Genomic DNA, 16,398 nt, shown 5'->3' with positions numbered 1-16,398 from the left:
TGGGCGGAGGCAGCGTACAGCAGTTGGTTCAACTGAACCCAATAAATTCCTGGTGATAATATGCACATAGTTACAACGCACAAGCAAACAATTTAGTGCATTCAAAATAGTCTAACTTGATTAGCCCAATCAGAAACACAATAGTAGTATTTGATTAACTGATCGATTCTCATGGTTTATGTTGTGACGTCCAAGCTTCCAACTTGACTAGATTACTCGCTAACTCCTCCACCGCGATCTTGCCTAGTTCTCTCCCTCTAGGCCCTGTTTGTTGGCCCGTCAATCAATCGCCACAGAAACCGTCGGTAACATCATGTTCAGTCCAAATTTAAGGTACAAAATATTACATTACCAGTTTACCATATCTTCCCTCTTTTTTGCATGTCCAATCTAATCTAATCAAGTAGCTTAGTTCGGTAACGGCATTTGCCCTAATTTTTCATTTGCAATGTCCTAAACTTCAATTAATACAGGTTATGGAGCAGCATACTTCATACAAAAAAATAGATCACCAAATTCAGATAACGATGTTGGCACTCCAAGGCCACTCATAAGCGAAGTCCATCAAGTGCCATTATCTCATATACTCTCCCAAACCATTATGTCCAGAAATAAACTGGTTTAGATAATTTTATTTGCAAAAAAAAAAGATGGTATAGGTCTTGAACTTCACAATCACAGCAACAATGTTCGAGTAGATTAGAGGTTCATCAATTTGGATAGGATTAATGATCTTCATATATTACTCATGCAGACAAATTTTTCATATTACTTGTTTTTTGGTGTATCAACCTCTAAAAGGCTGAAATTAGGATTGATAATCCACAAGTAAAATGAAGCAATCCTATACACAACACCCTTTTCACTAAGGAGGAAATATGTAGATTTTGGCATGTTTCAAGAGGGACATGCCAAAAACCACGAGAGACTAAAACTAGATGTGAACTACTGTTGGATTTAATTTAGTAACTCTAGGCCTAAAGGCCAAATCTCACTGTGCAATTTTTGCAAAGGTGAATGGGCCTTGATTGATCTAGATCATCTCTAAAATGATGCGACCACTTCATTGGAATGCAAAAAAAAAAAAAAAAAAAAAAAAAAAAAATTCAAAGGAAAGGAAATTTGAAAATGGTTTGCTGAATGTACTTGTTAAAGCTTGTGAAGTTTACATGTTAATTTTGTTAAATCTTTCTAGAAAGAATGAAGCTGCTATAAAGCTACAAAGTTATTATTTACAACTTCATTAGGAATATGTAAGCAAGTGGTGTGAGGATTGCATTAAATTGATATGTCTTTGTTATTTTGTTATAATGTAACAATTATACATGATTATATATTTTGATTGTTTATACTATCTTTGAATGTTATCTATACTCACTGGTGGAGCTAGAGAAAAAGGAGACATGGTAAAATATACAAATATGAGAGGGGCAAACAATAAAAAATAAATCGAAGCCCTGCAAATTTTCTCAACTTCACATCATTTCAAAGGTTGGGAGCAATGCCCCCCCCCCCCCCTCCTGCCACGTACACATAGATTTGACATTATCTATAGTCTTACTATGAGATGATCTAAGATTATACTATGACTAGTTCATACTCAAATCATAAGTGCACCCATTGAAAAAGAAATCCTGGGTCCGCCACTGTGCTGCCTAGTTCTGGCTCGCATCCAAATCGACCTGCATTTTAGTAGTTTCACTTTTCAAAAAGGAATGAACCACGAGGCCTCTTATCGTGCATTTTTGCATTGTTGATAATACTCGCGTACAAAAGCAAAACAACATGTTCTGTTCGGTTCCCAGTTGATTGGTTCCGTGGCTGTGGTGTGATCTTCAAATTGACGAGTAAGCTGATTTTACTTTTGCTTCTCTCTAATCGTGCTCAAGTTAACTTTGTTTCAACCTTTTATCTTATGTTCTAATATATTGTTGCCATGTGTCTCCTTCTAGCTTTGTTGGTTTTGAGGTTTGTTTGTTGTATCTTTCATCTGCGCCCTCTTCAAATCTCCCTGTCTGCTTTAAGCCATGACCCCCACTCACTTTAGGTCGTTTTCAGCAAACTCGCCCGTGCCACACTCTTCGTCATATGTGACTTAGATGGCCACATGCCGCGCAAAATTTGTCTCTTTTGTCATCGATTAACTGTCATATCATCCTTTTCGTTTAGGTGTCGTCTATCTTACCTCCTCCGTCATGGTTTAGAAGACGTGCTTGAAAATTCTCTGAAACCTACGTGGTTATTGATTGATTGTGAGATGAACTAAAAAATAACATTCACATTACACATGCATATAAAAGTAGTACAACGGAATGCTAATTAGCTGTTAGGAGTAAATGCAATACGCCTTAAACCTTGTCTATTGTGAAAGTACACGTAAAGTTTAACCGTGTCTTCTAAACCATGACGGAGGGAGTACTTTCTATGTTACTTCCACCCTGGATAGTCTGATCCCACGTGAAAGGCTTGGCTTACCGGCTGTTTCAACTACTCCCTCCTTCTCTGTTGGTTGAGTCTATACCATTTACCTTTTTCAGTTTGTTAGTCCTACGTTTATTCTGTTCATCACATGTTTAGGTTTTGAGGCGCTTTAAACTATTGCATGCAAGGATCAAAAGGAAATTGACCAATGCATAGAATCATGCCTACTCATTTTGTAATCATGTTTGCATGCACCGCAGTGAGTGCAAGTTAAAGCTTAACTAGTTTTGCAGACTACAGAATGCATTCCTTCACTCACCATATATTTTGGTTGTTGAGATTCTTGAGATAACCCCAATAAACCGGAAAAAGGATGAAGTTATGGATAGTTTGTGCTATGTAGTTACCGTAGTACGGAAAATGGAAATGAGTAGCATTTTACTTGGTAAGAAATAGATACCAGCATTAGAGCTAACTCTAGCGAAGTTGCCATATCTTCGGTCACCATCTACCATATGAAGTGTGTTCCATGTGGATTTGAAGGTTATCACACATATATGCGCATACAAACACATAGTCGCCTAAAGGGTGTCTTTCTATCTTTTATTTTAGGGCAGTACTGGACGCCGGCGCGCCAGTCCAAAAACTCACGTCGGTCGCAGCGCAGCCATCAGATTGGGGATTCCTTGACCGTCAAATCTCCTCTCTCATCCTCAACTTCGAGCCAACGATCGTGAGCACCTCGCCGGCCATCCTCATCCAACGCGCAGCGGCGCTCCCCACCCCTCCCCTCTCCCCCTTGTCCCCCGGCGGTCGAGGGGGCCTTCTCCCGTCACCCCATCTCAACATCGTTGTCAAACTCTTTGCTTGTAGCAGAGGCTGCCGACGGTCAAAACTTTTTCGCTTGAAGCTGGTTGAAGCTTTTCGCACATACGGTTGAAGCTTTCTCTAGAACGGATGCAACTTTTCTCATTGTGCAGTGTATGGTTGTAGCTTTCTCTCTCAGTGCTTGGAGCATTTTTCATCTACGGTCAAAGCTTTTCTATCAAGAGTTGCAACTATTATCTTTTAGCAGCGCTCGTTAATGCGCTCTCTATCATTTCTGTTGTAACTTTTTTCATCAATGGTTGTAACATTTTATGTCAACGGTTGTAGCATTCCACCATGGCAATGACCGCTTGCAGCTTTTTATATGTCTGGTTGCAGCTTTTTTCATCAACGGTTATTGCATTTTATGTCAACGTTTGTAGCATTCCGCCATGGCAATGACCGCTTGCAACTTTTTATATGCCTGGTTGAAGCTTTTTCATCTGGTTTGAAGCCTTTTTTGACAGCGGTTGTAGCATCAGGGCGTGCAGCGGGTTTTGCGATGCCTCAGCCGCCTTCCAGTTAAGGGTCGCCGGAGTTGTGGCTGTGTGCTGCAAAGAAGGGGGGAGCGGAGGAGCAGAGGAGCAGCGGACAGAGCGGAGGGCACCATGTATGATGGGGAGAGAGAGAGAGAAAAAGAAGATGCGGGAGGTGGAAGAAACAGAGGAGTTGGGCCACATCATACGTGTCGCCAGTTAGTTCGTTGGAAGGAGCGCGAGTGGGCGAGACCGGTCGGAACGTTCGGCCGGCACGTTGAAGGGAGACGTTTCCTTTTATTTTATTTTCCATCTTTTTGTTGCATCAAACCAACTGTCACATACTCAATTGGAGGAAGTTAATATCACAAAAATAGAAGATTAAAAAAATCATTATAATGTATTATTTTATTATGTATTGAAAGTACATGCCATAACAATTAGAAAGATCTAGCCATTAATTTGGCGAGCATTTTTTCAATCAACCAACTATAAAAAAAATAGAAATCTCCGGTTCAAATTATCTCTCCGCCACTTAGAGGATTCATTCTCAAATGACCGATCGCTCGAGGATTGGAATCATAATCTCCAATATCAAAGTTTAGTTTCTCGTCTAATCTCTTTAGTCATATTAATATTGTGCTGAATGTCACGGCTCTACTTTACTACAGTTAGGACTGGGCATTACGGGATCCCGGTTTTGGAAACCTTCTAGACCAGTTTAGAAGGTTCCTAAAACCGAGATCCCGCAATCATAATGGGCCGCCCAGATATCCCTTGCTCGCCCTTTTTCTATGCGAAGCCCTGGCAATTTTGCCGCAACACATGGCGAATAGCATTTTGCCGCAACACATGGCTAATAGTATTTGTCGATGAAGTCTGTCGAAATTTGGTTTTTATTTAAGGTAATCATGTCATCTTAGTTTCATTTAACTATCTTTTTAGTATTATTGTTGTCGATGGAGTAAGTTCGAATTTGGTTATTATTGTTTTTGATGGACTCACTCCGATAAAGAACACTTTATTATGCCTTAAAAGATTTAAGCACTAGTGGTTTTAGGAAATAGGGGCCTATGTCGTGAAGTACATGGCCGGCCCTGCTTGGGCTTCACTTTACATGTTGAAGGGGTTCTTTGCAAGTTATGCACTTTAATCTTCATACTTATGTCAAATTAGCTTGCCTTCCTTTGTTTGTGATCTCTTTTTCAAGAGGGAAAGAAACCAGTGTTGTCCCAAATACTGGCATTATAATATCAAGAGTTACAATGCCGCACAAAGGATCAGAAAAAATAGAAAATTACTATCAGTTCCTCCTGTTATGCAAACATGACCCCCTAAGATGGAATAAAACCACAATCGGATGTTGTAGTAATCGATGACCTCACTCCGAGATGCTTTGTCCTACATCCCCGGGAAATCCTTGCCATGCAATATAAGCATGACCTCCCTGTGGAGGTTGAAGGAGTAGGCATCTGATTTTCCCCGCAAAAGCCACCAGAGGTCAGCGATTTAGTGTAGCCATCCAGAACGTTTGCTAGAGTCATGTCGTCACAGCAATTCCAACGGGATGATCCATTTCGTTCGTTGATGTTTGTTTGAATCCGCGCGGACAAAAGTGATGGCCTAACACGTACGCAGGTCCATTATTAAAACGAGTCCGCGTCGACCCACTTTCGACCCATATTTGGGACTGAAATGCGTCGGCACGGACGCGAAGCGGACTCTCAGTGTCCACACCGTCCACACCCGACGGCCGTCCAACTACCCGTAATCAACTTAATTAATGACGGCTGCCCCTCCGCGGGGTCACGCGTCAGCGACCACGGTCGGCCTTTTTTAATCCGAGTGTGCGGTGGGGTTCGACCTCATCTACTTCTAGAACCCCCGACCTCATCTCCCCATCTCTCTGCTCCCTTATCGACGACCAAACCCTAGCAGCCATGGCCGACTCCTCCCAAAACAAGGGCAAGTCCCCCGTCTATCCCCGCACTATCTTCCCGCCGGCCTCGTCAGCATGTCAGTGTCCCGGTGCACCAAGTGCAGTGGCACTGGGAGCACTGCATCCCGTTGTCGTACCTGGACGTGACCCTGTTGCACCACTAACATCTGGATCCGGAGAGGATCCAGGTGTCGGCCGTGTCGCGGTCGGAGCACCGCATCCCACTGTTGTACCCGGACATGACCCTGCCGCACCACTGGCATCTAGATCCGAAGAGGATCCCGGTGACAGCCGTGTCGCGGTCGGCACGGGCGCACGCGGAGGAGGTGAGTCTTCGGCGGCGGCGGCTGATGTCGGATCAACGGCGCAACCGTACATACGCGGCCGACTCTCCCGATTAGGAGGTCTGGTTTGCGCTCGAGCACGAGGAGCAGCGCCAGCGCGGCGTGCAGCGAGGAGGCCCTCCGCTGCCCACGCCTGTCGTTAGCGACGAGGACCAGGAGGCGGAGGTCGCCTACCAGGCGGCGTTGGCAGCCGCACTTCGCGAGAGCAAGGAGGAAGAGCGGCACAAGGCCGAGGAGGAGGACGTGGCGTACGAGGCGCGGCTCGCGAAGGCCATCGCGCTATCCGTCGCTGATGACTGCGTCGTGCCCCCTCTGCCAAAGACCGAACCCACAGAGCCGCAGCCGGAGGTCTACCAGTGGACCGGCTGCGTTCGCGAGTGGGTCTTCGCGCCGTCCATCTGGTTGGGCGCGACACCACATCAGGAGGCCGCCTACCTTCAGCACTGGAGGGCGCAGCGCCTGATGGAGGAGCGCGTTGATGGCGCGTGGCAGATGGAGCTGGGGAGGGAGGAGGAGGAGCGCGTCTGTGATGTGCTACCGCCGCCACCAGCATTGCCCGCGTCGGCGTTCCCGTGGATCAGTCCTGTGCTGACGTTGGTCGACCTCACCGGCCCCGACGCCGCCGACGAGGACGCCTAGGGCAGCGTTTTTAATGTTTAATTAATATAATGGGGATGCGTGGACTCTCGCTGGACTTCGTGGCCGGCTTTAATGTTTAATTAATATTTAGCATATTTTTGAAAATGGTTTGCATGTTTTTTTCACGGGTCGTTAAATGAATTGATCCAGCGTTGGACGTATGCGCCGATTCAAACGCGGAAGCGAACGTTGGTGTCCGCCGGGTCGACCCAAACGGACAAAAAACGAACAAAAACGTCGTCCGTTTGGGTCGACCCGTTGGAGTTGCTTTTAGTTGCTCGAGCATATACAACGCTTCACGTTGGACCAGTGCCACATTACACCACGTCAGCTCAAATGCTCCACCTCATCCCAACCTGCTGCTTGCAGAATGAAAAGGGATCCTGCTGAGAAACCCGCTTCTTCACTTGCAAAAGCCAACTTTAGGGTAAAAGCATGAGGGAGATGAGCTCGTGCATGGGAAGGCAAGTCACGAGAGAGAGCGTCACGTGTGAAAAAGAAGTGATGGGTCCAAGTGAGATGATCATGCGGTGGAAGCTAGTGGTCTCCAAATGGATGCTTCATACGGAGTACAATCTTATCTAGGTGGAGCATGGAGCATCGCCATACAGTTGCCACCATAGCTCTTGCCCTTAACTCTAGCAGCAAAGGTCAGACCAGCATTATTGTATGTATTATTATTATTATATAGGATAAAAGTTGATGAACTACAAAGCACTGAGCCCCCTTGGAGCTCCAAATAGAACGCCACATCAAAAGGATCTAGTCATTCCTTCCACACTACTAAGATCTACGCTGGCTATATTTCGTACTCCCTCCGTCACAATTTATAAGACATGCACGTGTATCTAGATCGTCAATTTAATTGGTATAAAATATATTATTTAACATAAAAATTATATCATTAAAAAATAAAACATCTAAAGTTTTTAATGATATATTTTTTATAATATATGTCTCTCATTAAGTTGGTCAAATTGTCGATCTAGAGATACACGCGTCGGATTTATAAACTGAAACGGAGGGAGTACTCCACTAGGCTTATTGACGAGTCATTGTTCGGTCTATGTCCCTCCGCAGCCTCCACCACGTACACGAGTTGTAGGGGAAAGAAGGCATGCGCCTTGTGCCGCCCGTCTGCTGTAGGAGAAACTCCAACTAGACATGATGACAATTCACGACAGTAAGTTTTACCCTTAACCTATCACTACTATGTAGATGGCCTGGCCTGCCCTCCCTTCCCCACCTCGACGAGGGGCGGCCAAATTCAATGTTTTGACCCTTTTGCCTAAGTTCAACCGGATTTGACTCTGATAATGATTTTTTTTTTTTGGATCTGATCTTTTTCTTATCGACATACCCTTTGGCGGTAGGATATGACAACCTACCGTCGAGGTTCCTCACGGTAGGAAAATAGCCTACTGCCACAGGACCTGGCCGTAGCACGTGTAACCCTAAGGGATCCGGCGATAGGCTCGCGCGCGCACTGTGTCTGCAACTTAGAATATTTTTTACGGTAGGCGTGCAACCCTACCGTCGGGGACCTCGGCGGTAGGTTGTTATATCCTACCGTCAAGGAGTCCGCCAGTAGCAAAATGATCAGATCCGGATTTTTATTCCAACCAAGATTAGATTCGGATAGACTTATGCAAAAGGGTCAAAACACCAAAATTGTCCACAAGCGGCCCCATCCAAGGAGGAGGGGGAAGAAACGACAAGAGATTCTCAAACGGGAGAGAAAAAGGAGAGGAGAAATGAGCGCCCCAATTCCAGCTGTTTGTAATTCCTACCAGAGTAATGATTTAATATAAAGTTTCATGTGTGTGATTAATCTGAGCCCTTTTTTCTACTTAAATATTATAATCATATACTCCCTCCGTTCCAAAATATAATACCTTTTAGGGATTTCACTAGAGACTACATACGGAGTAAAATGAGTGAATCTATACTCTAAAATATGTATATGTACATCCGTATGTAATTTATAGTATAATCTTTAAAAGGTCTTATATTTAGAAACGGAGGGAGTACAATACAATGCTTCCTCCCTTCATAATATAAAGACTTTTTTGACACAATTAAAAGATGAAAGGAGTAAGAGTTTAAGCTTTTGATATAACTTTTCTACTACTCTCCCCAATAAGGGACACGATGGAAAGGAGCAGCTTGGACAATCAATATAGTATTCCTCATGAGGTAGCTTTCTCAACACATTTCTGGTCGCCGGTGCCTCAAATTCGCCGTCCCGTTCATAGATCCACGAGATGTAGAACTCTGGCCAGCGCGGCGACCATGATCCCGAACACTGGCGTTGCGTCACAGCCAACGCCAAGCGAAAGCGCTCCTCCTTGCGGTACACGAACCGCGGGCTAACGTCGTTGTCGTCGCTCCTTCACCGCAAGACGAAGGAGTTCGACCGCGCGCACGGACGCCTCTTCTCCGGCGCAGGCAGCTCCTCTGGGGTGTTCAGCTCACGCTCCTCTCTCACCCCGGTGAAAAGGGAGTCGGAGGAGTCCCCATGGTCCGTGCAGTGAAGAGGGAGCCGGAGGCCGAGGCAGGCCGAAGCGGCGGGCCGGAGGACTTCCTTACCCTGGTGGAGGCGGATGCAATTTTGGCCGCGATGCTCGCACGCAGTGCGCGAGAGGAGGAAGGGGAGCGACAACGCAGCCGGATGGAGGAGGAGAGCGACGACGTGCTCTTCGAGCAGGGCCTTGCACGACCCTCATGTTCGACGAGAAGGAGGAGGAGTGGTGGCGCGAGAAGGCTGAGAAGGAGCGGATCTTCATCGACCTCACCTCCGACTCTGACTCCAATTGAGCTTCGCCGCTGGGCTCCAGCGAGCTGCAGATCAGCTACCTCACCTTATGAGCTCCGACCAGCTTTGATTTTGGCTAGTTCTAGGGTAACGTAGCTCCGGCGAGCTTTCTTATGTAATATATCTCTGATGTGTGCGAATGATCTGTTTCTATGTATGGACAATCCGCGTGCTTTTCCGTTATAAATTTGTCACCCGAAACTTGTTTTTCAAATTTTACAATTTAGGTTACGATTTCTGTTCTGTATCGACGATTTTGACCCGTATCAATCCTGCTGCACAAACTCTAAACTGTGCTTATAATTTCATAGAATACAGGGTCTGTTAGAGTTGCTCTTAGAGGCAGCAAAACATGACATTGTGGATGCTCCTATGCGTTCATCCTGGCTCCGTCCCCGCCCCCATTCGTATTAATCGTTACGGATTTAGTATAACTTTAATACAATTTCATACAAAGTCTTTTTTTTTTCTTTGAGGGCACAATTTCGTAGTTAGTCTATGATGGATCAGAGACAGCACCTATATTTTCTAAGAAGAAAAATAGAGCACGAGGCGTTCGTGGAAATACTTCCGTGCACGTGTATTTCCACGAGGAGAAAACCGTGACGATAGAAAACGGGGAAAACAGACCGTAGACCGAGCCCGAAGCGCGTCGCGTTGTGCGCGGCACACGCCATACCGCCGCCGGCACCACACCAAGTCGCCACCAACCACCGACCCCCCCCCCCCCCCCCCCCCCCCCCCTCCGGCTGCAAAAGCTCCGGCCTTTCTTCCCACTCGTCGTCCCACCAGCCCGAGGCGAAAACCAATCCCACGTCCCCTCCACCTCCCTCTCCACAGCTCACGGAGCCCAAGAATCCCGAGACACATCTCTCTCATTTATCTACGGCTATCGGCCTGCGTCAATCTGGTCCGTAGAGAGAAGAGAAGCCTGCTGCTGCATTCCTCGCCTGATGATGGCGAGCACGAGCACGGCCTCCGCGACGGCCATGGCCGGCGCGTTCGCCGCCGCCGGTGTCAACAAGCCCCGAGGCTCCGCTGCCTGCCCGAGGGTGCCCGCCGGCGGGCGGCAGCGGCTGTCCTGCGTCGTGCGGTGCGACGCCGGCCCGGGGGTCCCGGCCCAGATGGCGGCCATGGCTGCCAGCGTCGCCGCGCTCGAGCAGTTCAAGATCTCCGCCGACCGTGAGTTCCTCTTTCCCTTCCTCCCCGCCTCGAATTGTCTGCCGTCGATGCGATTCCTGTAATCACGCGGTGTATAATTTCGTTCGGCGGTGCGCGAATTGAGGGATCTTTGCGGTGGGTGCGACCATCTGTGGTCGCGGTGGGAGTTGGTCAACATTTTTTTCCCAAAGCTGGGAGTTGGTCAACATTTTCGGTGTAGCAGTATTGCTCTACTGGCCAGTAGGTGGGAATCGGACATTTTCTAAGTACTGTATATAGTACTAGCACAGGAAAGCTTCTTGACCTCGTCGTTTTACTCTGCAGTTGGGAGGCTATCACTAACATAATGCACATTTGGTGGAACATGCGTCATTTCTGTATTACAAGCATGTACTGTATATATCAGGATCTTCTAAATTTTCAAGATTTTATGATGACTTGCAGTTTGATTTCAGTTGTATGATTATCTCATAAAATTAGAAACTTCTGGGCATCTGACGATATTTTGTTTTCACTATCAGGCTACATGAAAGAAAAGAGTAGCATTGCTGTCATAGGACTCAGTATCCACACAGCACCGGTTGAGATGCGTGAAAAGCTTGCGGTCGCAGAAGAGCTATGGCCCCGTGCTGTTGCAGAGCTAACCAATCTTAATCATATTGAAGAGGCTGCTGTTCTTAGCACCTGCAATCGGATGGAAATTTATGTGGTCGCTTTATCCTGGAACCGTGGCATTAGAGAGATAGTGGATTGGATGTCAATGGTAAGGATTCGTTTATCAAAACTTGCCGGTACCTTTGTCCCTCTTTGTTGTTCAAGAACACAGTTTGGCTAGAAGCTCTAACGCTGTACGGCCTGTTTTTGCAGAAAAGCGGGATCCCTGCTGCCGAGCTCAGGGAGCACCTCTTCATGTTCCGTGACAGTGATGCGACACGCCATCTGTTTGAGGTTTCTTCTGGGCTCGACTCTTTGGTTCTTGGAGAAGGACAGATACTTGCTCAGGTTAAACAGGTTGTCAGAAGTGGGCAAAACAGTGGAGGCTTGGGGAAGAACATTGATAGGATGTTCAAGGATGCAATCACAGCAGGAAAGCGCGTCCGCTCTGAGACCAACATATCATGTGGCGCCGTTTCTGTTAGCTCAGCTGCGGTAGAATTAGCCCTGATGAAGCTTCCAAAGTCTGAATGCTTGTCAGCTAGGATGCTTTTGATTGGTGCTGGCAAAATGGGGAGATTGGTGGCCAAGCATTTGGCTGCAAAAGGATGCAAGAAGGTCGTTATCGTGAACCGCTCGGTTGAAAGGGTGGATGCCATCCGTGAAGAGATGCAAGGCATTGAGATCGTGTACAGGTCTCTTACGGAGATGTATGAAGCTGCCGCCGACGCCGATGTCGTGTTCACGAGCACCTCATCTGAATCTCCACTGTTCACCAAGGAGCATGCAGAAGCACTTCCTCCTGTTTCTGGTGCCCTTGGCGGTGTTAGGCTCTTTGTCGACATATCTGTCCCGAGGAATGTCAGTGCCTGCGTATCTGATGTTGGCCATGCGCGAGTCTACAATGTTGATGACCTGAAAGAGGTGGTGGAAGCCAACAAGGAAGATCGGCTCAGGAAAGCAATGGAGGCCCAAACGATCATTTCCGAAGAACTGAAACGGTTCGAGGCTTGGAGGGACTCTATGGAGACCGTTCCAACCATCAAGAAGCTGAGATCATACGCCGACAGGGTCAGGGCTTCAGAGCTTGACAAGTGCCTGCAGAAAATCGGAGAAGATGCTCTCACCAAGAAAATGAGAAGATCCATTGAGCAGCTCAGTACCGGCATAGTGAACAGGCTTCTCCATGGCCCATTGCAGCACCTGAGATGCGATGGCACCGACAACCGCACCCTTGATGAAACACTAGAGAACATGCACGCCCTCAACAGGATGTTTGGCCTCGACACCGAGAAGGCGGTCATGGAACAGAAGATCAAGACAAAGGTGGAGAAACAGAAAACCCAAAACTGAGATCAGCGGTCTAGTCTCTGCCTGTAGATCTACATATATACTCCCAATTTGTCCTGACATTCTAATTCCAGTTTTGTTTAACCCTCTCTTACTGGCCCCTCCTTGATGAGTTCGTCAATTGTATAGGGAATTAGCGCCTGCCATTGCAGGCGCCAAATATGTTGAGACAGCAAAATCTTTGTACTCCACAACAGCTTTTGTCCATTATCATAGATACTGCAGCATGGCCTCTTTGATTCATAGGAAAAAATATCTTTATTGGCAATATTCACCCATTTGATTCAAATGAATGACAAAGGAAAAAAGAAGGATGGATTTTCCCTTTGGTTTGAGTTTCAAAGAAACAACAAAGATTTTTTTTCAGTTCACTCTAATCACTTTTTTTCCAATGTAAAAAACAAGAAAAATGCCTTAAGTAGCATAATAACAATGCAATATTACATTAGCAGGTGTATTAAACTTGATTTGATTAGTTTTTAGGAATTTTATGTTTTCCCGATTCCATGTATCATCGCTCAATCCCGCAAAGTCCTGTATTTATATAATCCTCTGTTTTACAAACCAAGTGAAGAAGGACAAGCTCCATCCGCTTTTTACATGGCACCACATGCTATTCCTGTAGTATGTAACTCTTAAAACCTGATAGACCTACCGGTCTCCTCGTTGCATCCGTACACTAAAATTATTCATGGATGTTTCGGTCTTGTTGAAATTACAGAGAAACCTGAGACCTACCGGTCATTGTTTCAGTCTTATTGTTAAATCTCTTTGTTATCGTCCAACATTTTTTATCTGTACGCCCTTTTGCATGCTTCTGTCTCTTGCCGCAAAGAAAGTGATTGTAAGATTGGGTTGCTTTCACTGATCTTTGGTATTCAACTGCCACCGAGGTTTGCAAACTCATAGTGTGTAGCATCTTCAGCCTTTAATCCGTACCGCATACTATTTCCTTACCTGTCTGTGGTTTAATTTTGCAGGCACCTGATGGTTACAAATTGTATCCCCTTGAATATTTCCAACTTTTACAATTTGTACTTGTCTGAATATTTTCCATTCCAGGGCGCAAGATGGCGTTTTAGCGCCTGGTGGCTTTTGAGACAGAGGTGTGAAAGGGAAAATGATGTCTGATAAGTCTGCCAGTGAAAACAATGTCCCTATTTACTGGAATAGCAAATCTAACCACGACTAACCTTAGAAACCTCAATTTCGAAGAGGAATGAAGGGGAGTGGGAGGAGAGCCAAGGCACGAAGAGAGGTACAGAGTAGGTATTTTTCTTCTTGGGAAACGCCTGAGGCAGAGTAGGGACACAGATTCACTGGCAGAGCACTTGGTACCAGAGGAATTATGTAATCGAAATTCAGTCAACGGAGTCTGAACAGGAGCAGGAATAGGTGCAGCCTCGGGGCTTGTCTTTGGCATAATAACACAGATGCACCAAATGGCAGATAGCACGTCGTTGGCTGTGTTTCAAGTTGAGTGGTTACCACAGCGCATTCAGAATGTACCAGGAAATGTCATACGATGAATAGGCCGTACTGTTATTTCAATCCAACAAAGGGCGTTTGGTCTAGTGGTATGATTCTCGCTTTGGGTGCGAGAGGTCGCGAGTTCGATTCTCGCAACGCCCCCAATTTTTTTGTTTTATTTCTCACCTTTATTTGCCATTTTTTTTTCTCTCTCTACTTCTCACCTCTAATTGCTTCAGTGAATTCTCTGGGGAGATAACAGTTTCTCAAACAAACAAACTTCATTATTTTGCAAACCATACCCAAAACATTACATAGATTCCAACAAACAGACGATATCCACAATGCCATAAACCCACATCATATTTCGAATGAAAGACAGAGTAGAAAGAGGGTATGCTAATGCATACTCTCATGACACATGCGGACCACAATAACGATCCATCACGCCGCGAGAGAAACTGTGCAAATACATTGTTTCCATCAAATTCCTCACGCCGACTTTATTTTTCGACAAGCGAGCTGCACCTCAAGCCTGCAGACAAATAAGTGAAAATATGGCTTCTGTCATGTCATGTGTGCATACATGAAGCTTTGTTACACGATATGCAACCCTCAACAAATTAAATGTGTAAAGAAATGCATTTAGTTTAGTTTAACATGACTAATCTTCTATATTTAAATAGCTAGCACCCACTAACCCATTTCTTTCAACAAGCAAGCATGTCACATCAGCATGGATCATGCAACGAAAAAATGTCCACCTCGGCGTGCAATCATGCATATGATAAAATCCATCTCAACTTACAAAATGCATGCAAATTTTCATTATATTCTGTCACATATATATATATATATTCAATAATTATTTTTAAATATAAAATTATCAAACACAGTTAATTATATGTGTTTTCAGTTTTACGTTACATATTATTTACCCCCAATATTCATGCTCCTCATATTAAATCTCAGTGAAATATATTGTAGAACGTATCCACAACAAAGTGCAGGGTATCATCTAGTGTTGTTGAAAATAGAACATGATTTAATGCATTTCCACTGCATGTGCACAAATTTCTTAATATATTGCATTTTCAGTAGGATGCTCTCTAGTGTCCTGTTATTTTCCCTTCAAAAAGTAGAATATTACAATTTGGGTACAAACTTTTGAGAAATATACTTACAGGTTGTGGAGTAGTGTAGCGTACACGGATATTAAGTTCTTTAATACCATCTTCCCAAGTAGAGGCAGGATGATTTGTGAAACTTATTATACCCTGTGCCATAATGAATTGTCCAGTCCCACCAACAATGGACCACTGGCCACTTTCCAAACCCGCCGTTATGCCAGTCACCTGAAGGGTGGACCCTGCAAACCTATTTCATGTGCAAAATAGCAGGTTACCCCACAAGGTTAGAAGTGCATGTAGCTTATAACAAATGCACAACTATCATTATGTGTATGTACACCAGTAAGTTGTGCAAAACCCTTAACTACAAATATAATAGAGGCAAGCAAATAACTTCAATGTCGCAGACGAAAGAACTCACGAAATATACAGAGATATTCACAAATAGTGAACTAGATGACATATTACCTTCCTTGCTCAAACTCTATGTTATGAGTAGTGTACCATCTATTATCCTTGGTTAAACCAGCCTGGACATGCACGCCTTGTGCACGTGCAACAACGGTATCTTTGGAATTTGTTGTCTCGGTAAGAGTCCAGTCATGGACTATCGACGTCCCAAACCCAAAAGGAAAACTTGTTTGGAGCAAGGTTTCCTCATTGCGATTGGGCTGGTTTGGTCCGTCGACGAATTGGTGCAAGAACAAGTGCAAGTTAACCTCAGTCATACAAGGGATCTGACACCCCTGAAGAGGCACAGTCCCATTGTAGGGGATAGAAACGGCCTGGATTTGAGGTAGCACGATGAGTAGACAAACAAAGGCGACGGCTGGACTAGCCATGGTCATAATTGTTTGCAAAAGAAGGGGAAAAGAGAACTCAGTGAGCTAGTAGAACGGTGGGAAGTTGTCTCTCTCTGTGTTTTGTGAGAGAATAAGAGGGTAGATGTGCGTCTATATATATATAGAGAGAGAGAGAGAAAGCTTGGAGTGCTAGTGCCCATCTTGGGTGAGTTTGGCTTGGACGTTTAATTAGTCCTGGGTTGGCATTCAACACCCTATGCAACTAGGATTTGAAATCCAAGCAAGGAATGAATCCCAAGTCCAAGTAGCTACAGTTTTAGCAATCAATT

At 45.3% G+C, this 16,398-nt stretch overlaps 2 protein-coding genes and 1 non-coding gene across 3 annotated transcripts; 2 read left to right on the top strand and 1 right to left on the bottom strand.

Annotated features, from left to right (window-relative positions):
* Positions 1-10,213: 10,213 nt before the first annotated feature.
* LOC123411693 (glutamyl-tRNA reductase 3, chloroplastic) lies at positions 10,214-12,934 on the top strand. The gene is made up of 3 exons (XM_045104655.1): positions 10,214-10,683; positions 11,184-11,425; positions 11,530-12,934. The coding sequence occupies exons 1-3, from the start codon at positions 10,455-10,457 to the stop codon at positions 12,667-12,669; spliced, it is 1,611 nt and encodes a 536-aa protein (XP_044960590.1). The 5' UTR covers positions 10,214-10,454; the 3' UTR covers positions 12,670-12,934.
* A 1,292-nt stretch (positions 12,935-14,226) lies between these two features.
* Positions 14,227-14,298, top strand: TRNAP-UGG. The gene has a single exon. It is a non-coding gene; the product is annotated as a tRNA-Pro (tRNA).
* Positions 14,299-14,372: 74 nt separating this feature from the next.
* On the bottom strand, positions 14,373-16,183 carry LOC123412431 (dirigent protein 5-like). The gene is made up of 3 exons (XM_045105378.1): positions 15,735-16,183; positions 15,321-15,513; positions 14,373-14,671 (listed from the first exon to the last, which is right to left on the bottom strand). The coding sequence occupies exons 1-3, from the start codon at positions 16,112-16,114 to the stop codon at positions 14,666-14,668; spliced, it is 579 nt and encodes a 192-aa protein (XP_044961313.1). The 5' UTR covers positions 16,115-16,183; the 3' UTR covers positions 14,373-14,665.
* Positions 16,184-16,398: the final 215 nt, after the last annotated feature.

The sequence above is a fragment of the Hordeum vulgare genome, chromosome 7H, assembly GCF_904849725.1.
Source record: "Hordeum vulgare subsp. vulgare chromosome 7H, MorexV3_pseudomolecules_assembly, whole genome shotgun sequence".
Taxonomy (NCBI): Eukaryota; Viridiplantae; Streptophyta; class Magnoliopsida; order Poales; family Poaceae; genus Hordeum; species Hordeum vulgare.
This window is presented reverse-complemented; position numbering and strand designations above follow the sequence as displayed.

What these genes read in the sequence shown, in the direction of transcription:
- LOC123411693 (XM_045104655.1), top strand. Translation starts at nt 10,455, where the DNA reads ATGATGGCGAGCACGAGCACGGCCTCCGCGACGGCCATGGCCGGCGCG. An exon ending in GTTCAAGATCTCCGCCGACC is followed by an intron (nt 10,684 to 11,183) that starts GTGAGTTCCTCT and finishes TTTCACTATCAG; the next exon opens with GCTACATGAAAGAAAAGAGT. An exon ending in TAGTGGATTGGATGTCAATG is followed by an intron (nt 11,426 to 11,529) that starts GTAAGGATTCGT and finishes CTGTTTTTGCAG; the next exon opens with AAAAGCGGGATCCCTGCTGC.
- LOC123412431 (XM_045105378.1), bottom strand. Translation starts at nt 16,114, where the DNA reads ATGACCATGGCTAGTCCAGCCGTCGCCTTTGTTTGTCTACTCATCGTG. An exon ending in ATAGAGTTTGAGCAAGGAAG is followed by an intron (nt 15,514 to 15,734) that starts GTAATATGTCAT and finishes CACATGAAATAG; the next exon opens with GTTTGCAGGGTCCACCCTTC.